This window comes from Trachurus japonicus, chromosome 1 (genome assembly GCF_045865225.1).
Source record: "Trachurus japonicus isolate A0001 chromosome 1, Traja_1.0".
NCBI classification, from domain to species: domain Eukaryota; kingdom Metazoa; phylum Chordata; class Actinopteri; order Carangiformes; family Carangidae; genus Trachurus; species Trachurus japonicus.
Genome location: NC_140907.1, coordinates 23654870 through 23677757, shown reverse-complemented (window position 1 = coordinate 23677757; position 22888 = coordinate 23654870). Strand labels below are relative to the sequence as shown.

The 22888-nt window shown below is 40.9% G+C and overlaps 1 protein-coding gene across 2 annotated transcripts in view; it reads left to right on the top strand.

The window, feature by feature from the left end:
* Nucleotides 1–881: 881 nt before the first annotated feature.
* Nucleotides 882–22888, top strand: part of coro2aa (coronin 2Aa) — a 37914-nt gene continuing 15907 nt past the window's right edge. Inside the window, exon 1 of one of the 2 annotated variants that reach the window (XM_085781105.1) lies at nucleotides 882–1213. In XM_085781105.1, the coding sequence (XP_085637231.1) occupies nucleotides 1199–1213 (15 nt within the window). In that variant the 5' untranslated portion in view covers nucleotides 882–1198. Of the gene's footprint in view, nucleotides 1214–18250; nucleotides 18682–22888 lie in introns of those variants that run through there. The other variant, XM_085781113.1, reaches the window with a different exon arrangement.

The window sequence follows — 22888 nt, the reverse complement described above, 5'->3', positions numbered from 1 at the left end:
ATGACAGTTCACACATGAGGTGAGGTGACACATCACAGCTTCATTATTATTATTATTATTATAAAGATAAATGTCCTACAGAGACGGAAACCAACCTGTGCATCATGCTGCAGAGTAAACACACATTTATTCAGGAGTTTGAACCATGTTTGAACAAAAAACTATAGCTTTTGACTCATGCAGCTTATAGACTGGGCCTCAGGATTTTGCGTCCATTTTAAAAGTCTTGTCATGTTTTTTTAATATTTAATATTGTGTTTCAGGAAAGCAAATGTGTGAACAAATTAACACACAAATTGTTTGATTTATTGTTGTTTTTTCATTTTTGCTGCACATCTCTGCACACATACACAAACATGTAGCCTACACAGAAAACATCAACAGTAATAACATTTCTGATCGATGTAAGAATTATATTTTATATTCTTATGTTATGTCATGTGACACATTTAACAGACGCATAGACTTCTACACAGCAGTGTGATGCAGCAACTTGAGATGGATGATTTTAAATTCTTATAATATCACATTCAAATAATCCATAATTCAAGGAACTGGTAACTACAGATGTGAATAGAAATTTAATATAAAGTAGGCTACATGAAAAAAATATTTCAGAATTGCACCAAAGAACACTGAGTAAATCTATTACTACTTTTCACCACTGGTTTATAATCCAGCATTGTTTCCAATTTTGACATTTGTGGTGTGTGTCCCTTAGAGACTCCACTTGCACTCTGAGTTATTTTTATCTCCCTTTAATGATACACTATGCTTTGAATCAACCTGGACTGCCTCGCCTCGCCCCTCCCTGCTCCTCCTCCTCCTCCTCCTCCTCCCTCGTCGCATCCTGTGCTCGCATCTCTCCCCATCCTCCTCCTGCTCTTGTTTTCTTTTTTTCAGCAGCTGTGGTGTGGAGGAGGGCTGTGCTCTGTCTCTGAGCTTTTATTATTATTTTTTAATATATAAATATATATTTTCTCTGTGTGGGACTCTCAAGGTCAGGCCGGGCATCATGACTTGGAAGTGACCGGACCACCATGCAACAACAACCACCACCACCACCACCGGTGTTTTAACACGACTCATCCCCGCTCTGGGAACTCCTCCACCGGCTGCACCGCCGCTGCTGCACCGCTCCACCGAGTCCTCTCCGGGGAAAACTACCACCAGCACCTGCCGCCGCGTCTCGCACCACATGACCGTCTCAAAGGTGAGTTCACCCTCAGTCTTCAACTCTTCTTGCAGCGTGTCTGTGTGTGTCTGTCTGTAGGTCGCTTGTCATTTCGCCGGTTTCGTGTTTACCCTGCCTGCGCTGTAAACCGGCTTGTCCCGCCGGTGAGAGGTTTTTTTGATTTGGGGCTGTGCACTCTGCTGCAGCGTGGCTCCGAGCTGCTGCAGCTCTGCCATGCGGCTGCACAGACAGACTCCTCAGACCGACCGGGGGGGAGATTCCCACCATGACATAACTCGGGTCCAGTTAGTTTTTTGAGTGTGTTGTTACTACAAAGTGCATGTTTTTAACTTCTGCCACACAGAGGCCACTTCTCATAGGATTGTTTACCTTTGCAGAACCCCCTTCCTTATGAAAATGCAGTTTGATCATGTGAAACAAAGCTTTTTCTACTGAAGCTAATCAATCTCTAATTTTCCGAATCATCTTTTTAACATTTACATGACTTGGAATTAAAGTGATCAATCTAAAATAAAATCAGGGCTGCAGGTAGCCTATTGATAAATTGATTCATTGTTGTGGTTATAAATGTCTAGAATTGGTTAAATATGTCCATTATACACTCAATTGGCAGTTCATTGATACACCTACTAACTAATAGAACAGTCCAGCAATAAATCATGTTGATGATAAGGTCCATTTGTCACTGAAATTGATTACAGAGTTGTTGATTTGGCTTTATATGGGAGATGTAGTTTGTGATGCTGTGGAACTTTATGGCATTATACAGAAAGGCGGTTTCTATGTGTGCCTAATAGTCTGGCAGCTGCAGTTTGCACTTGACAAAGAGGAGCAGCAAATCCACACATTTTAGAGGCTGGAACCAGTAGATATTTTGTATTTTATTTGAAAAAATTACTAAAATGATTTAATGATCATCCAAACAGTTGCTGATTAGTTTTCTGTGACTGTCAATTAGATTTCCTATCAACTAATTGTATTATTCATTGTTTTGAGTCCTGCTGAAACTTCCCCACATCTCACTTTAGAAACGACTAAATCAGATTATTTTCAGAGCGACTTCACAAAATCTCTGACTGATTGGTGTCGGGTGATTGCAACACCAACTAATGCTGGAACTTTACGCTATGTATTTACGCTATAGAACTGATCAATTGATTGGTCAGGCTCAAATGACTTTCGGCTGAATGGTTTGAAGTTTTTGATTATTGGTCAGACACATGTTGTTTAGTAGGCTAATGTTGATTAGACCTTTGGGAACAAAATTAATCTGTTGTGCTGGTTCCAGGTTTTTTAAAGGTGAGATGTCCAGTCAATGTTAAAAACATTTTTTTAAATAGTATATCTTTGAGTTTCGGATGACTGTAATGCTGCTTTAAGGCATCCCACAGGTAAAATATAGGCTATATCACTAATAAATATATAGTTGCAGCCTAAAATCATGTTCTGTAAGCAACAGTTTCCTCAATTGAATCCACATGCGGTTAATGCTTCCTGTTCCCAAAGCCCAAATTATGTGAAATTAGTTATGAGTGAAATCTATTATTTTTGCTCCATGGGTGGCAGCATTATGTCCAGCCACCAGTTCACCAGATGGTTTGGATCTATTGTTTACACTCACTTTTGTCTCGATGGACATAAACAAACTAAAGACAAAAGCAAAAGCAGTTTAAAAGCTCTGTGTTTAATGACCCGGGTCTAATGCTCACCACATGTGGAGCAGTGGGAGAAAGTTGGGACTTAGTGCCAAGGCTCTTCTAGTGTGGCATGGTAGGCTACATCACTTCAACAAGAGCAGGTGATGCACTTTGGTTAACATTAAGCATTCTTTATAAACTTTGATTTGACTCTAAAGTGATGATACGGCTCATGGTTTCATAGTAATATCCTTATGTCCAAATGAATGATTCAATTTTTAATTAACAATCTTCTAAACTTGAAATCCAGCTGTAGGTGAAAACAGAGGTCAAGCGCAATAAGAGCAAATAAAAAAGAAATGTTTATTTAAGATGTTTTTGGTGTCCATCCTAACTATACACCATTGTCCATTACGTGAGGAGATCAATACCACACTATATCAATCATGGCGCTCGAGGAAATGAATTAGCTTAGCTTAGCATAAAGACAAACAGAGCTCCAAAGTAAAAACAAACACCTCTAAAGAAATAAAAATATAATTCCCATAAAAAAACCTTTCAGTTTTACACATTTCAATGTGTTTATTAGAGACCAGATATTCAAAAGGCTGTTTGCTCTGGCTTCTAGCCTTAATGCTATAGGCTTACCTTTGGCTCTCACTCAATACCTAGGCTGTACCACATTTATGTAAATGTCATTGTCACTGTTCTTACTAGTTTTCCCCTCCTAATAACATTCATGACAACATCCAAGTCATGACTCGGAAAGTCTGTTTTTTCTGAAAGTTCTCCAACGTAGCGCTAAGTGCAAGCAAAGGTTAGCTTAAGGCTGAAATTGTACACTGAAATTCACTTGAAAAGGTTTTTTTTTTTTTGCACAACATCCAGTGTCTACTGTAGTACCATACAACCAACTCGTTTGCTACATCTTCATTAAATTGAAAGGCTGTAGCAGAAGAAGATGCCATAAGTCGTCCAAAAGTTGTAAACATGGTAATTGTTAACACCTTTACCTCCACTCTCACAAGATGTGAATATGATTCATTGTAGCCTACAAAAATATAAGAGTTGTACCGATCTTCTAAACAAACTCTTTGAACAAATAGTCTAATTGTTGCTGTGGTTTGAGGCTAATTTCTAGCCGGGCCCTGAATAAGTCATAGCCTACACTAGGTGTTGCTAATGATCTGCATGCTTTGAATTGCCAGCTTCTCATTCATAAAACTGAACAGTTTCTCAGACTGTACAAATGAGTAGCCTACAGTAGAGTAGTGAGTTGCAGAACAAGTGTGGCAGACGTAAGTCGTCGTACTGGTGTTGGTTGGTGGTGTGTAGAGGTGTCACTCCAGCACAAGGGGGCAGTTGTCGGTCTGAGAAGTGAAGCTCACTTCCGCGTTCAAAAAACTGCAATCCCCTCGGATTCCTCTGGGGGCTGGTGTCAGAAGGGAGCATTCCCCATAGACCCCCATGTTAAAATCGCCGACTTTGCATCCTCAGTAAACATGTTAAAAGCCTGGTGTCAGAACGTTTTTTCGTCTCAATCGATAGTTTGTACCCCCGCACACACTCTGAGGGGGGTGAATTTTTTTTTTACTCTGCCGTTTTACTGTTAAAAGGTTAAGATTCTGGCCAATCAGGGCGCGGAAACGTTGAGTGACAGGTCTGAGCAGCTCCGTGGACAGCTGCTTCGAGGCCAGTGGGCGGGTTCTCGGCCGGCCAATCCAACATGGCGCTGTTCAGGCCGCCATATTTGAGTCACAAAAACGACTCCCCAAAACCAATGGGTGACGTCACGGACGCTACGTCCATTCTTTTTACAGTCTATGCTCCAGCACAAGATCTCTCTTAAGTCGGCCCGTCATCTACTTAAAGGGCAAACCCCTGCCAACATGGGCATTAGCCAAATGACTCTGCAACACGTCCTTACTTGTGGGAAACTGAAAACTCCCAACCAGAAATAAATTTCACCCTTGTAGTTGGCTTTTAACGAGGGAAATGACACGTACTGATGGATGCAGATAGTTTTTAATGAGGAGTTTGTGGTATTTGAAGACACTGGACTCTCTTCTGCCTAATTATGGTGTGTGTGTCTCTAGAAATCTGCTGTGCACTTTCATGTCAGGCCATAAAGCGCCAACCTGTATCTCTGGCATGTTATCACACAGACTGTTAACACATACCTGAGATTCTCCCACTTTGTCCAAACTGTGACTTGTGCAGTTTGCTATGTGGAGGCTCAGATCTTCAGTTTCTCGGAAGCAGAGACTCTGCTGTTTTTGTCTCCTAAGCTCTTTCCTGCAAAAAAGGGGGATAAGTTATTGTTTATTTGTCTTGTAGCCTACTGTATTGTCACCTATGTCAAAACAGTAACTAGAGCCCCATTCAGTTACAGGTATCAAAGTCCTTCCTGCTGTAATAACTGCTGTGAATTGCAGGCGTGCTTTTGAGCAAATAGGTCTTTGGACCCGAGGACCTGATTGGTAGAAATCCCCTCCAGGCAATATACGTCTCCGTCATGCTGCTGTTGTGCAATAAAGTCAACGTCAAATAACCTGTATTCTAGACAAACATTACGACTTGATAACCTCAGAAGTCTGTTGATATTTAGTCTAATATTGTACTTTGAACTGCAGTTGTAATCCCATGCAATCACACAACAAGCCAAGTGTGCAGCACAACACTTGGACAGAATAGTTGATTGATTAATGAGTTTATCAACAGAAAATTGATCTGCAGCGATTTTGACAGCTGATTGATTTTGCACTGGTTCCAACTTCTCAAATATTTGCAAATAAAAACACTAGCTGCCATTTTATAGCCCTCGGTACGCTGAATATCTTTAGATCCATTGGAGCTTTGGATCATATCTCATGATCTTCGTGTGGCTTTGAAACAGTTAAAGGGACAACGAGGAGTTTTTAATCGGTTATAAAAAAGTCTCACGTTAATGTGGATGAATCTCCGCTACCCACACTTGTTAATGGGCCCATTTTCGATAAATATATCATTCTGTCTCTATCGTTATTTTGTTACTATTAGTGGTGGCGGAGATGCTGGTCGAGCCGATCAGCGTTTCTTTACTTTCAGTTTCGCAACGAGTCATGAGAATAACGTAGCTGAATCGCCGTTTATGGTCGGAACTACGACGGTATGTGAACCTCTTTGAACCTCTGACTTTAATTATTGATGAATGAAAACATGAGTCTGTCTTGCGCCGGTCAAAAGAATTTTACGGTGCGCGCGGAGGCTCATAAATGTAGTGTGAAAACGCTTTGCTTTTCCAAAACTCCTCGTTGTCCCTTTAAGTAAACATTGACGATATTAAGTGCTCAGTAAAAATGGAAATGTAATCATCTGCATTTCCTTGATAACTGGATATAGGCCTACCCCTCCTGCTCATAGATCATGTGGAACAATAAGGGAAATCTCCAGAACTGCTACTAAGACGGCCTTGTAGTGAGATAATACATCAAGGTGAAGAGCTTTTAAGACATTTAAAAACATCAGTTTACCGTTTTATAGACCCAATGAAAAAATAATGAGAAAATAATCAAGGATGAATATTAATAATTATTGTTAGCGACAGCCTTGTGCGGTATCGGGGTATTTTCACCCAAATGCAAAAGATTCAAAGGCATTGGCTGATAACTGCTCCTGACGCACTGATGCACAGATGGCATGCATGTAGATCTCCTCTGCAGCGTTGGGTGTGCAAAATGTGTTGCGTTTGTTGTGTTTTTGTGGCTCATTAGCTGTTAATGCGCACGGAGGTGAAGAAACCAATGAAAGGGTGATAAGTCATTATGTGACAAGGTGAGACTGTGGTGGAGGCCTGTCAGTGTAGGATGGAGAATCTCTGCCTTTTGTTACTGGATTGTAGAAAACACAACTACATGGTGATATCCTGCAGCTTTATGTTTAATCTGTAAAATATTTGTAGCCATCGTGGCTTAGTAGATAGAAATGTTGGGTGGTCGAACATTTTGATCTAGACTGAAATGCAGTAGTCCCTCCAGAGAATAAATAGTTATAACTTTGATTGCTGACTTTCTTTTAATGCCACCAGTTAGTGACAGTGTTGTTTTTTAGAGAAATATTTTTTACAATAGATGCAAATTTGGCCCTGATTTTTGGTGGATATTGTATTATTCAAGGTCTCCAGAGGTTGAATTGGAAGAACTTTGGTGATTAACTTTTTCTCTAGTGCCATTGTCAAGTCAAAATAATGTAAATATTGATTGTTCCGACTTAACATCTACATGTTAGCACTTTCACTGTGAGTATGGGCGGCTGAAAGTACCATGGCTGCACATAAGCATGGCTGTCGAAGGTCATCCTAGATACGAGGATACCATCTTCAAACTGCTTTTTTGCAACTAACAGCTCTAACCCGGCAGGCATGAAATTTCCAAGAGTACACAACAGAGAGAAACAAAATCCTTACATTTCAGCGGCTGCAAGGAACAGATCGATTGACTGAGAAACTGTTTCAGCGAAATAAATGCGTGCAGTTGGGTCCTCTAGCTCCAACAGAAACTGTGTGTATCATGTATTCCTGTTTGCTTTTGCCCTTTTGTTGGATTATGTCACTGATTTAGTAACAGGTTAGAAACAGCCTGAAGGTGAATGAGATCATCTCACATGTCCTCTGTGGTCTGAGGTGGTGCTGCTGGTGGTGGAGAACCTGACGTTGCCACTAAATGATGCCTCATACATGACTATACCTCCAGAACAAAGCCCCCGGGGGCCTTAAGTCTCTGACTCCTGTGGTTCACTCTTCACTAAACCTAATGAAGTCCTGCCTCCCCGCCCAGCAGGACCAAGGCGACTTCATGGTGTTTGTGTCCTGTCACATTTAATCCTACTGTCCTCACACTGTCAATGAAACTACTGATACTGACTTAAACTGCCTCCTTTGGGACTCTTTAGAGGCCTAAGAGACAATATCATATAAAAAACCTGTGAAATAAGGCTTCTTCCATGATCCATATTCTCAAACATCTCACATTGTAAGACAAGACAAATGTTTGTTTTACTTGAAAAGCCATTTACTTAATGAATTTCAAGGTAAAGCTGTCACAATACTGAAACCTTCCTAGTCCACACCAGCAGTTCCGCTAATGCAAATGAAGCAAAACCACTAAAGGGTGTACTAAAAAGCTTTTTGTATTGGACAGATTTCAGCTATTTTTCTGGCACCAATCAAAACCAGATGTTTTGATCTGGTCTTTAATGGCAGGTAAAGTACACCCTCGAATTAGGTTTTTAGGAGAACAATAACTTAAGATGTTCAGACACGATCAGCTTTGATAACGTCATCAAAATAGTTCTCTCCAACCAAAATATGTTCAGCTTACAATGATATGACACTGAGAACAGTAAATACATTGGCTGTAGATGCATTGATCAATGTAACTCATGAGGATAGCCTTTGAAGTCATTTATTGATTATATGTCTTAAAAGCATGTCATTTAGTTGTTGTGGCTGCACCTAATATCTGTTTTCATTATTGATTTAACCATTTTTTTTAAAAAAATAATCAATTAATTGTTTAATCCATAAAATGTCAGAAAGTAGTAAAAGTATACTTGCAAGTATTTACATGCACATTTTAGCTGCTTGTTTTGTCCCAAAGTTTAAATCTCAAAAATATTCAGATCACAGCGGTAAAAAAACCCAAAAAAACAACTGCTAATCTTTACATTTGACTATCAGAATAGCTGCAAATTAATTTTCTGTTGATGGTTTTATTGTATTCCTTATCTCTTTCTTTTGGAGCAAGGCACAATTAAGTTTCCAAACTGTAGGTGTGTGATGACTGATTGATGTGATAATTGTTGCAACAACTTTATTAGTCACATTAGTCAGTTGTGGCTTCCTGCTCAACTCAAGTCACACCTAATTACAGTCTGATGTTTTATGAATGATTTGTTATTGTTGGCCGTATTTGTCATTTGATGCTTGATGCACTCGGGCCCAGCTAACAAACTGATTCAGGTCTGTCATATTTAAATGCACAGGCTTTGGGAAACAGTCCACTGGTGGATGTTAAGGATGATTACTGTACTTGTCCTGACAATGGTTTGAAAATCCTAAAATGCCCTTATGTAACCATAGAGCCTGCACGTGACCGACCGCAGGACCTCTCGCTGTTATTGTCACACGCAGACCACCAGCCCCCCCCCCCCCTCCTCACCCAAACCGCTTCTGCTGTTTCTTGTCACTGCAGGGCAGGGTCATTTACACAGCAAAGCAGAATGGCTCTTTTTTTTTTTTTTTAAACAATAGCATGAAAAGAGCTGTTTGTGTTTCCAGCGTGTGCTTCCTCTCCTCAACGTTACATCATTCATACTCAGATCAGTCGTGGCAGGTTGTCCTGCACGTTTCTGACATGACAGCTGTCCGACTGTTTGAGGATTATCTGGTGCTGCTCCCACGTGGGGCACACAGGGAGAGGATTACGTCAAAAAAAAGAAAAGGAAAAAAAAGTCTGTGGATCTGTGCAACGTCGAGCTCCCAGTGCTGTTGTTGTAAGTTTTTCAGGCGGCGGCGAGGTGACACAGTGAAGGCCACAGGGAAGAGGAAAGCTCAGTGATCCATTTGGACACTGAGAGATCCAGTGTTTATCTGACACTTTGCTGATTAGCTGTTAATGTTCTTTAGCTGCAGCTTCTCCCTCTCATGTGTCAAGTCACACATCTAAAGGTCAGCTTTCTGCAAAATATATATCTAGAGCATTTTTTTTTTAAACGTAAATTTTCTTATTACACAGACACTTGATTGTGATGCTGATTCCTGTCCTGGTAACTGGAAATAACATGCTGTTGTTATGCTTGTTAGTTAATGTTGGTTTAGTTTCTACAAATTAATTTTTCATATTTCATTTCTACCTTGCTTTCACCCAGGTCCATGTCCTCATTTAATCCCTGCCCCCGTCACTTCCTCAGATGTATGGATCATACATATATTTATAACAAATACATATATAATAAATAGATAAAAATTTATCACAAGCTTGTATATATTTTATGAGTGATGAACATTTGAAACAAAGAGCAATTTTTCACCCTCCCAGACTGTTATTTTCCATAGGTTTCCCCGGCCTAAATAGGCGGAAAACAGCAGAAATAACAGAAAATGTCGGTGAAATATAAACACATTTAACGTAGCAGTGATGTGTTTCTTCATCTTTTCTTATTAGCAAAAATATTGTTTGATACATAGGATTAATTTCTTAATTTCTGTGGTATATGAGCAACAACATCAAAGGCAATTTTAAGAGGAGCGGCACTTACAGTATATATTATGAATGTTAAAACTGATATGACTCTCTTTGAGTTAAGCACAGAAGCTAAAAGACTGACTCTGACATGCATTTGTTAATGTAGCTGTTTCAGTCAGTATGTGTGTGTGTGTGTGTGCTCCTGTTGTTTCAGGAGTCAGGGGGTCTTAATCGACGGGCAGATGGGTCAGCAGAGTCTGATTCATTATTCATGAGGAGAAGCAGTAGATGGCCTTTCTCCACTGATGTGTGTGTTTGTTCACCTTATTGATCAGAGGCCTAAAGTAGCACTAATGGCCATGAAAGATGCTGTCAGAGCACATGTACGCTCGCCCTCTGACAAGGCCGGTGGCAAGTATGTACATTTGTTTGTTAGAGTCAACAAGTCTTTCAAATGCTGGTAGATGGATTTCCAGGTCTGTTGACATGAGTGCATCCACCTACAGTTCATGCAGGATTCTTGATACAGTGCAAACATTTAAAATGATGTTGATTTTGCTTGATATATATTTTCTGTAATATAGTTTTAGCAGCAGTAGCAGCATGGCTTTATGGATTGAAATTACGGTACGCTTGACCCAGGCTGAAATATACCGAGTAGATACATTACCATATCACTTTGTACAGATATTCATGGCCAACAGAGGGTGAATCCATGTCCAATGTCACCATGAGGTTGACAGTTCTGTTGCAGGCAAATATTCATTTCCCACTCAGGGCGAACTTACACTGCAGTGTTGTTCATGCACAGATAAATACCTGTAAAAGTAACGACCTTCCCATCGGCCTCAGCTGTGATTTATTTTTAGGGTCAGGGTTAGCAGGGTCAGCAGATTAGCACATAAACACACTAAACAAAGACAATGAAAATAAATGACATGTTGGATAAAAGTCAGCTATGAGAACAAACAGTCTTTTTTTGTATCCAAAATGTATTTGGTTATGATGGTATACTTCTTTTTTCTTTTGGTGCAAGATGTCACAGACAAACACTTGGGGACTTACACATCAGTGAGCTGCACGTTCTGTGTGGACGACTATCACAACGCGTTAATGCAGTTAGCTAATGGGCGTGATCTGATTAGCAGTGGCCTCCCTCAGCCTGATAACAGGGTGTGCACTGCAGCAGTGTGTGTATTGTTCACAGAGAGAGGGACGCTGAGCCTATATATACAGGCAGGCTAATCCCCATGAGTCACAGAAAGTGAAACTCACCTTGACTACAGTTACTATGGTTAGGATGGATGGATGGCCTTTAGCCGCTGAGGCTAAGCCCTGTATGCGCACTGTATTAATTTAAATGACAAGGATCTCAGGAAAGCAGACCATATAAGTCTATATGGTCTGCTTTCAGGGACAAGCTCATTGCCTTTGCTGAATAATTGATCGTCCTTCAGCCATTTTGTCATTTATTATGTATACTTACGACAAATAGTAAATTCTGCAATGAAAAAACGTCTCGTTTGCATACTAATTCCTCAGGCAGTGCCTCTTGAACTAATTTAAGAACATCAAGCCTCATTTTGTCCTGTAGCATTTCTTTCCCTCCTCTCTTTGATGCTGAATATTTTTAACTGTGTCAGGAGCTTTTTTTTTCCTCCATTGGCTGTCTGCAGAGTAGCTTCGATTTGTTGTAATTAATACAAGATAACAGAAACCCTCTTGAGGCTATACGACCTGAGACACACTCTGCTTTCTAGCTGACATGATCCATAATTATAATTGCCACACTGGATGTGAAGGGGACATGGATATATTGTGATTTAAAGTTCCTGGTCCACGAAAGATTTATATTCTGTAGAATGAACAGGTATAGAAATACAGCAATATTATGCACATGTAGTCTACTTTACACACCTATTTACAGGTGATAACGGGAAGTCTTGTTCCTTTCAAAGTACCAAGCTAACAAACATTAGGCTACCCCTATATAAAGAGTTTCCCTTTGTTGCCGTTGTGTGCTGTTTGGATTTATAATTAATTAGGTCTACAGACAAAGTAGACAGAGTAATATTTAAAATTGCTTTTATAAAAACAAGAGCAAAAATGTAAGCAATGGATTAAATTGTGTGTTTATCTACTCTGTAAACTTATTTAGCTAACTATTAACACCTTAACGCGAATGTAGTATCATCAACGTGGGCAAAATGCTATGTTTAGAAAAGTCCAGTTCACATACGCTACATTATTTGGGAGTTGATCCTAGACTATAATAGGCCTATATGAAGTGGCCTACAGCTCTGTCCTGCTCTTAACTTGATTTGTAACAGTTTGACCACACCTGTTAGCTGTGTATGGCACTCCATTCATTTTTATTGTAAAGCAAAAACATACTGTTCAAGATGTATGGGGATAAAGAAATGAATTAATATTTGTACAAAAAAAATTAACTCAAGCACGCAGTAGAATCCTCAGGGTCCTCAGTTTGATTGTCATTAGGCTACAGCTTGAATATCAAGTTAATACCATTTAGTTTCTCTCAAAAATTCCAATTGTGAACCTTTTGGGTTTAGATTATTTCACAATTAGATATTTTCTTAGACTTCTTGAAAATTGAGAAGTTTGAACTTCCAAATACACGAGTCTGAACCAAAAGAGGCCCAGAGTTTAGTCCATTTCACCCCGGTGTCCCAGCTCTTGTCTCGGCGGCACTGGACACAAACGCGCCCCGTAATCTCTTGTTTATGACGGATAAGACTACACAAATATACACATTGTAATGTGTATTTGATAAATAACTGTATCTACCGCTCTAATGATTGCTTTCTCGCCAGCTCTGTTGAAAATAAATGTGCCAAGAGTTGGGTTAGCAAAACAGCGGAAAACCTACCAGACTTGCATAGTTCCCCTTTAAATCCACTCTTTTTTTTTCATTATTACAAATACAAATGAGGAGCTTTTGTCCGCTGCTGTCTTAAATCTTTGTTTTATAGATTAATAACTATTTCAATTGCTCAAACTGATGCTGTAAACCGCTGACTCCACGTGCTAAAATGGAAATATTTACTAGCATAGCAACAGTGACTAAGGGGAGGCGGAGCCTAAAGAACGAACAGATGATAACAAATAGTACAAACCCTCATAAAAATATTACAACAACTAGGCTACAAAGACATCTAGTAAAATACAGGAGTTGTTGACTGTAGTGTTATTAAAAAAAAAAAAAAATCAAGTTGTTTTAGTTATGTAGCAAATATATTAAACACTTTAAGTATTGCTCTTTCAACGCCCCCCTCCCCTCTCCGTGATGTGATCGTAAACAGCTTGTGTGCAGTAAAAGCTCCATCCAGCATGCCTTGAGTCTGGACCATGTTACTGTAAGTCAATAAAGGCATTGATTTGGTTTCCAGCTCGTCAATCCCAGTTGCCGTTGTTGTTGTTATTCACCTGGATGCCAGACATTTGTATGTGATTGTGTGGAAGATTACATTCTTTGACACTAAAATCAGCCTAGTTGTATAGGTGTGTGTGTGTGTGTGTGTGTGTGTGAAAACAGAGAGGTGTGCAGAGACTCGCATAAATGTGAGTCTTGATCTTTAAAGTATGTGAAATGTATTTTTCACGAGTGCATGTCTCCCTGTGATGTGAATCCAGGGCTTTATTGGCTGTACAAACCACGATTCCCTGCCAAAGTTGATGTAAGCAGCAGGTAGGTAAGGATGTGATATCATACACTGAATGGGAGTCGTTTCAAACAGCTGTGTTGATGCAGATATCGGAGTGAGCTGGCCGCGATGGAACGAGGTGTGCTGCACGGGCACGCTGGCACGATGTGAGTCATGAAACAGCTCAGCTAGCTGGAGGTGAGCTCACCATCACACCGTGTACTTCGGTCGACCATATGATGAAACATGGCTCCTCATTTGACGACAACATTAATTTAAGGATCACTGTTGGGCATCTTATCAAATACTTTGTTCTCTTCGTCACTTCCCTTCTCCTGATTGTCATCGCCTTTCTGTCTTTGATCTGCTCGAATGGATCTGAATGTCTGAATACTGGCAGGCTGACGCACTCCTTAACGCTGTGCGACCAACCTTATTGTGTTTGTCTATATTATCAAATGTGTGTGTTGGCTGGAAACAAACTGGTAGTAGGCCAGTGCAGGCAGAGGTTTAAAACCCACAGATATCAGTGTGTTTAGTCACACCTTGGCCTGTTGAGACACAAGAGGAGATTATGATCAGATCTGAAACTCAACTATGCATAGGCCTTACTGTATCTTCATTTTGTGAGGGTGGGTCATGACAGGGCGCGTTCTCACAGATGGTTGCTCTTCTGTCATGTTACATTAACTTTATATAGTATAGATTAGGATATGGTGTGTGGTATTTGAGTCTTTGGTATATTTACTCCACTTACAGTACAGCTTACTTCCTTGACAACCTGAATCCCCAGAGTCTTGCCAGCATCTTTGCACTCGATTGAATCTGATTTGTTAAACTTTATTAGCAGTCAAGAATCTAAAATGCAGGAACAAAAATTTAATTCAAATTACAATAATAGCTCTCCAGTATTGCCATATTGGAGGATCCATCACATTATCCTCAAATTAAGTGTTAACGCACATAAACTGCAAATGAATTAGAACGTTTTTTCTCTGACTGGCTGCTGCAGAGGCGACTTGTAGAATCAGTATCTCTCCCTTCAGTTCAGACAGGTGTGTCTCCTCATTTGCACAGTAAAGCATTAAAACCAGAGCGTAAAGCAACATGCAAATTCACGATATGGAAGGTCAAGCTTTTTTAGCATTTTTTGTCATGCACAGTGCTGCTCAGTCAGGACTCACACACGTGACCAAGTGATGTGACGGTGGTTGTATTTCAGAGAAGGTGTTGCCCCAACCAGTCATTTAGACATGTTGTTTGCTCTCAGAAACACTCGTGTAAGTTAATCTGTCTTTAATGGAGCTTTCTGTGTACACTGGATTTCAATAGCCCCAGATGACCTATTGAAAAAGTGACTGCACCTGTTCAGTTGAGTGTCCACTTCAATGGGACTGTTTGCCCAGTGAGTGAATTAACGCTTGACCATTTAAAGTGCTAAAAGCCTTAAAAAACCTCACGACTGCCCTTGGCACTGAAACCAGGTGTTTCACAGTCAAAACACAGTCAAGACGGCTAATCAGCAATGACAAAGTGAGGAAGGGAAGGTCACAGTGGCTCTGTAGTGTCAAAGGCTTTGGCCCATTTTCTCACAGAAGCCAGCTATTAGTCTGTGGCTGTGTGATCTGTGATTAGAGAGCAAACCCCCTGGTTTGAGCTCTCTGGAAAGAGCCACAGGCTTTTAGGACTCATGCCCTGTCCTTATTGATAATTGCCACAAGTCAGACACACACATACACATACACAAACACACTGCACACACACACATACTCACTCGAAAACACTGTGGTTTAATTCAGAGACTAGAACTGAATGAAAGAGTGAAACAACGAGTGGAGCCAACAGGTGTCATAAATCAACGCTGTGTGTCTGCTATGATAAGAGGAGCAGACGCACGGTGACGTCTGTCTGGGTTGGTAGATTTAAACCCGCTTGAACTTTAAATTTAAAATCTGCTCACGTCCGTGCATTGTTTGGTCAGATTATACTACTCTCAGATTCCTCCGTGTTTCTGTTTCTGAATCAGTCTGTCGTTTTCTGCAGAGCAGCTCGTTCCAGTTTTTAAAGGGCTGAGTCTGAATGCTCATTGTGAATGGATGAGGAAGTTTGGGTGGGTGTGTCCTCGCTGATTAAAAATGATCCCAGCTGATTGTCGCGTTAAGCTCCTGCCTTTGATGGACCCTGTCTTTCCCAGGTTGCGTGTGTTCTGCCTCTTATCTGTGTGACCGTTGGACTTTGTTGTGTATTTGTGTTTGGGGCCAGCTTCGGCATTAGTGTGTATACGTGGGTGTGTGTATCTCCTGTAACTACAATTTTTGGCTGCCTTGTCCTTTGCATGATGGGTTTTCCTTTTCTATTTTTTGTTTTTCTCCGTTTCAATATAAAGGAAGAAGAATGTTGCCCTTTTTTAACTGCTATCTATGGTGCAGATAGAAATTGATGTGTGTAATGTTGGGCATATTCGCTTTACCTCATTACTTTCAATGTTAAACTGCTGCTCACACATGAACTCATCAGTGGTAGTAATGTAATAATGTATACACTATTGTAAGGAACTCTATTCACCATGACAAAAACTATTTTGGTGATCACATTTCTGTATTTTACAACAGTCAAAGAGGAATACCTTTTCAGGTTTTCAGTAATAAATAAAAAAATGTAGGAGTCCATTAGGGTTTCTATAGAGTATTCAAATACCTTAACTTCAATGAATTCATGCATTTATTCAAGTTTTATTCATGGTGCTCTAGTGAGAGCAGTTTACTCTTTTGCATGGACACAAATGAAGAAAGCACATAGAAGATATTGACAGAGTTTAGGCCATTAAACTTGCAATAAATAGATGCAAAAACAAAACAATAAAGAATAATACAGACATTAAATAACTGCAAACTTAACAATTTTGATAAAAGAAGCCAAGTTGATCTAAAAGCTCTGTACCTCACTAAGGTCTAATCATTGCATTACAGGAATAGTGCTTACAACTGGTGTGCAGGCATGCACGTTTCTGCAATAACTACGATTGATTAGCCCCCCCGGCTACACCCCTGTTCGGCCGTGTGTAGGCCAGCTGTCAGTGACCAGCTTTTTTTCAACCCGTTCTCCTATCGACCTGATAGGCTAGCCTCTGGTGCCGATGTGCCGTTACGTAATGTTTGAGTTTGACTTGGAGCGCTGACTGTCCAGCAGCAGCCATGTGAATGGTTGAATAGGATTTTTTTTATTAAGCAGTTGGGCATGGTACCAAACAGTCCAACCAATCTACCTTTATGCTTTTAATGTGAAGGTGCTTGGACTGAGGAGTGTGAGATCAAACTTCAGAGAGGACAGATGGTTTGAGAGGGGCTGCCAGAGATTATTACATTAGGTAGAAATATTAGTTTGGTGTCTTTGCAGTGGAGAACATCTGGTCTGCACTCTTGTTCTGTGCAGCTTGAGAATGAATTGATGAATTCATACAAAAACCTAACACAGCTAATAGTCAGGTATGCAGAGGAAAGTCCCTTTTTGCTGTTTAAATGTGTCCCAACTTTAGCTTCTTTCAAAATAAAAGTCTATCTCCTTTATTGGAGTGGAGTGGTGAAAGGCAGAGGCAAGTCAAAAAGTCCAGAGATGCTGTCTTTGTCTTATAAATGTACATTTCACCAGTTGTGTCCAGTTTACTCTTCATGAGGTGGACAGGAAACATTGGTATTGGTCTTCTGTGGATTGATACAGGAGTTTAGATAATGATGCCATATGTCAGCTGGGGAGAGTCTAATTACAAAATGTGGGTGATATGGGATGCAGTGTTTCTGTGATGAAATGATGAGATGATTCAAAGGAAATTAATCCACAGCCACTTTGAGCCATTATGAATTGTTTCAATCAAAGTTGAAAAACATTTGATGGATCTATCATTTAAAATGCGACTGTTGCACTTCTCTGCCGTGTATTGTACAAATCTTTGCCTGGTACCATATTACTGTAATTCACGTGCCATAGCAAGCACATATTTTCCTTATCATTTAATTAGTTTGTCATTGATATTTCCTAAACTATCACATTACGACGAAGAAAAGCAGCACATTCTCACATTTAAGAAGCTAAACCCTCGAAATGTTCAGAATTTGTGTTTGACAAATGGTTGAAACAGTTAAATAATTGTTAAATAATTATCAAGACAGTTGCCAATTGAATGAATTGGCAAATTGCTGATGTTCTGCTTGGAGACATGATGTGTTGTCTCTCTGGGAAAAGGCATTCATAGTTACGGAGATAAATGTATAGAGTTTATACAAGTCGGACAAAGAGTGTCTGCGGTTTTCTTGCTCTCCTCCTTCCCCTCAAAGATGGAGTGAGACATCCTGATTGAGCAAACATTGTGGAGGAGTGACGCGAGGAGGGAGCGGCTCTCAAGGAAAGAGAGGGAGTGTGATTACCTGCTCCCTCCCTCCCTCCCTCCCTCCCTCCCTCCCTCTCCGTCTCTCCTTGTAGTCACCTCCCCTCTCTGGGAGTGTACACACTCCTGCGTTCTCCCCCTGCTTGTTCACACACGCTCCGGCCTTCATGCTGCACACACACCCACCGTCTCCTCGGGCTGTCTGTCTGTGTGCACATCAAAAGAAGAAGCAGCAGCAGCAGCAGCTCGATCAGGACTCTACTTGGACAGGACATTAAGATTTCTGGACAGGTTGCCTGCTTGTGTGTGAGTGTGTGTGTCTGTGTGTGTGTGTGTGTGTTGTGTGTGTTGTGTATGTCTGAGTGTGTGTGTGTGTGTGTGTGTGTGTGTCAGTGTGCATGTGTTTGTCCGAAGAAGAGGAACCAGAATCTCCATGTGCTTGAGATAAAGCAAGAAGAGTGAGTTCTTTCCTCCTCCTTCTTCTGGCTGCCACTCAGACACAGAGACTTAACTTTTTTCTCAAGGACCTGCTGCTGCTGCTGCTGCTGCTCCTCGTGCCGGTGAAGACTCACTCGACAGGGTGAGTGCTCCTCGACTCCCAGTTTGCCTCACTCCTCCTCACACTCCTCACACACATACACTCCCTCTTGCTCAACTGTTTTTCTCTTTTTTTCACATCTGAGGTGTCTCTCTTCTGACTTTCTTTCATGTCCTGCTCTCTCTCCGAACAGTGTCTGCGATTTGACATTCTGTTATCGATCTTTACTGTTTAGTGTGTGAGAGTGTGTGTGTGTGTGTGTGTGTGTTTGAGGGAGAAGGAGAGAGAGAGAGACAGAGAGAGAGAGAGAGAAAGAGAGAGTTTTTTACCCTGGGGAATCAAACTCAGGAGTGTGTGTGCATGTGCAGGAGACAGGCTTGAACAAGATGAAACAGAAAATCTTCCCTCAAACCAGCCCTTTGCCTGAATCCATGCATATTTGGAAAAGAACTAAAAAAAAAAGAAAAAAACTTTCCCTGCACAGCACAGATTTATTTTAATTATCCTATTTCCCCTAAACTTGGACACGTAGCCACTCATTGGGCGGCATTCAGCGTGGAAGTATTTTCTATTTTTTGCTGATGACAGAAAAATGCCAATATGAAACTTAAGTTGTTCCACGACAGTGAAAATGACATCATCATCCACCGTCCCGGTCAAGTCATCTCTACCCACAGATGGTTATTTATGGTGGCGTCCACCCTTGAAAACACCAGCGTTGGCTGAAGTATGTGCCTTGTGGTTTGAATGGCAGTCTGTTCGAGGTCTTTTCATTAAGCCTGGTATCCTGTTTCTCACGTCAAAGGATTATGGATCTATGAGCAGAGGGTTTTTTGGTCCAAACTGTGGAAGTGCAGTCAGGGCCGGGTATCGAAGCTCTGTGCTTTTTGAGTCTTGACTGAAATGTGCTCAATCAGCTTCTCAGGCTGGTTTATTTTCACTTTTTCATTTTCTAAATCTGTAGATTTTTCCTATTTAAGCCCAAGATTTAGACTGGTGTTTCCCATAGTTAGGTATATTTTCTTGATTAACAAAGAAGGAGAATTAAAGCAGAAGTAAGCGATATATTTGTGTTAAGATAAGTCTTAAATAGTTATATCTTCCGACAGCAATCACTTACATAGAGTGTTTAGACGGAAACACGGGTCTGTCAGTCACTCTGCTCTGCTCTGAGCCGAGGAGAAAACTTTTCTCGTATCCTACAGTTTTTATCCAATGAGGAGAGAGAACGGCATGAAGGGCTGTGTGTGCAGCCAAGGGATGCCGTGAATGTGGTGACGTAGGGACGAGGACTGTTATGGTGCGTTCAAGGCAACTCGTAACTCGTGTTTTTCTGACCTGTGAAGTCGTACCAGTTCGATCTGGTACGAGTTCACGGGTCGGAAGTTACGAGTGGCCGTTATAGTGACTTTCACAGGTAAAACAGGTCGGAAAAACACGAGTGGGTTGCCTGAAACGCTACAAAGTCGTAAGTTGTGACTTGAAGCTGTAATTTACGGTTTCAAAAGCCTGCCTGGAACGCAGCATTAGCCAAAACGACCGGATCGCTTACTTCTGCTTTAACATGTTTATAATTCCCAAAAGAAATCACTGAATCTATTGTAGTTTTTGTACCAACATCCAACCTTACTGGCTGCCTCTGTATAGGTGTCCTGTCTCTGTAAGAGGATCCTTGATTTGCATTGTATTGTCTTGCACTTAATCTTTGCATGTGGCTAATGGACCTACAGTACAGGAACTGTGTACTCTCCTCCTCATTGGGGAAATGATGAGAACCCCGCAATGGGAAACCACTGAGCTAATGGGATACCTGCTCACCGTGTGGCCGGAAATTGGCGGCCTTGAAGAGGATTTTTCTGGTTGTTTTGGCGACACCTATAGTTACAGGTGGTAATACTCAATGTGGTTCGATTCTTCAGTCAGGAAACTCTGGGAGCAGCACAAACAAAGTGTTGACATCTTGATAAAGAGGTCAGTCAGCGACTGGACTCTTACAGTCAGTCTGTGAGCAACTGAATCTATGCTGCCAGGTATGGAGTCATAGCACCTGGCTGACACGTCGGAGATGTACGGTCTGCAGCAGCTCCTCAACGAAATATTCACACTGCATTGTCTCTGTAGATGCATTTTTTGATGCATGATATATTGAATTTCCTGTGATAACTTCCTAAATTAGCTTGTGTTGATTCACATAAAAAGCTTTTTATGTGAAGCTCCAGCAGGAGGAAATGTTTGGTTTGCATTAGTTGGAACTTCATGCAGTAATTTCTCTGGGCAGACACCCAGTTTGTAATACTACAGAAATATTGAACTACTTGCATCAGAGCGGCTGTGGGCTCAGTAGCCATTGTAGTGATACGTAGCAAGCCAACAGCAAATCTTCACATCAATAAATGGCTAAGATAAATTTGAAAGCTTGGTAATTTTGGACGATCGCCACCAACAGATAATTCCACTTTATTACATCTTTGGTATCAATTGTTTTTGCTCTTGTTTCGAACAGTGATAATAACAGGGATACTACAATAAGAGACCTTGAGACAGGTTGTAAATAAATTCCCCTTGCTAACTTGGAAGAGAAACAAACTGAAAGCAAACGGTTGTAAACGTTCACTGCAGTCAACATACCGACTTCCTGGTCCAACTTACTGTACACTTTTCCTCTGTAACCAATGGATTATTACTTCCAGATAAAGTGGTTGAGAAGATCTGAGTTGTTCGTAGCGTAATCCGTGTGTCTCCAAACAAAATCGTAACAACATAAAAACCATGGCTATAAAAATGAGGCTCGTTTAAGTTTCTGTCTTCACATCTATACTAGATTTAGAAATGTCTTTTCTGCTCATTTTCTGGTCTTTTCGGTGCTTGAAATAGGCTGAAAGAAATAAAAACATTTACAAAGCTCAGCTACAATATGTATATAGATCAACAGATGCTATGAAAACCCAAGAAAACCCAATGAGGTGCAGTTTTACAATACATAACACACACAATGAAGTTGACAAGTTGTTTTGTTTTTTCATTCTTGAGTCGAATGGTGTCATTCAAATTCTCCACACCCTGCCCATCAGACTCCTGTGTATGTTAATCATTAATACACCTTTGTCTGCTCATGCACTCACACACCTGTGAAACACCCACTGAGAATAAAGGACGACTGTGAGCTAATCCTGAAGATCTGAATGTCCAAATGTGATGAAGTTGGATGAAATGACCGAGTGATGCAGAAAACGTGGACATGTTTGGACTTTGCCACTGAGGTGCTGATGATGCAGCTCTGGCGAAAAAGAAACCAAGATGTGTTTTTTTTTTCATGTGTGCGTGAGTTTGTGCATGACAGCATCTGCACAAACACACCCTCTCCTAGATGTCGTAACTTGATTCAGTTTTCTTTGCAGCACCGTAGAAAACGTGAATCCGTGGTTTGTTCTTCAGAGGTCATCCAGAGAGCTTATGTTTATGCTGTTGTGTATGCGCAAAGAGACAAGATTCTCCTTGTAAACACAGTGACTCAAACACACACACATACAGAAGGGCACACACACGACCATATCCTGTCTTTATCCTTTCATACTCATTCACATGTGCACATATAGCAGTGTAGCTGCTATTGGATTACCAGCGTGGCTGTTATCCTATTACAAGACAGCGGTTCTAAGCTGTCTTCTGTGTATGATATCAGACTGTCTCAACCACTCAAACACACACACACACACACACACACACACAATGGACATGTGAACACACACACACTGCCTCAGCGTATCTTAACACCTGTACATTCCTTGTCTTGAGTTTCACTGTGAGCGTTTACAAAATATTACATCTCCAGATTGGGACAGAGCGCGGCCAGCGAACGCCTTAGATAGCGGATCTTCAGATTAGATTCGGTGTCACCAAGTCAATATTTTTTAAGGATAAGGAAGAGCCACGAGTGGTTGCAGACAAACAGTTGCAGGTATTGATGATGGTCCATTGATGGGAGTGTTTGGATTAGCAGATTTTCTTCTGCTTCTTTCTTTAATGGTTTCAGGCCCTACGCTGCTTGAGTAACTGATATCTTGACACCAGAGTGTAAACTTTGAACTCCGTCTCCTGCAGCAGCGGGCCGAAGAGAGGAGTGGCTGCTAGTGTGCATGTTTATGAGTTATGAGGTGCTTAAAACACTGCCTGTAGGTGAGGGATTGGTGAATGCTATGCACATATACACAGACCCACACCACAGCCACGGCCGAACAAACCAGATGTA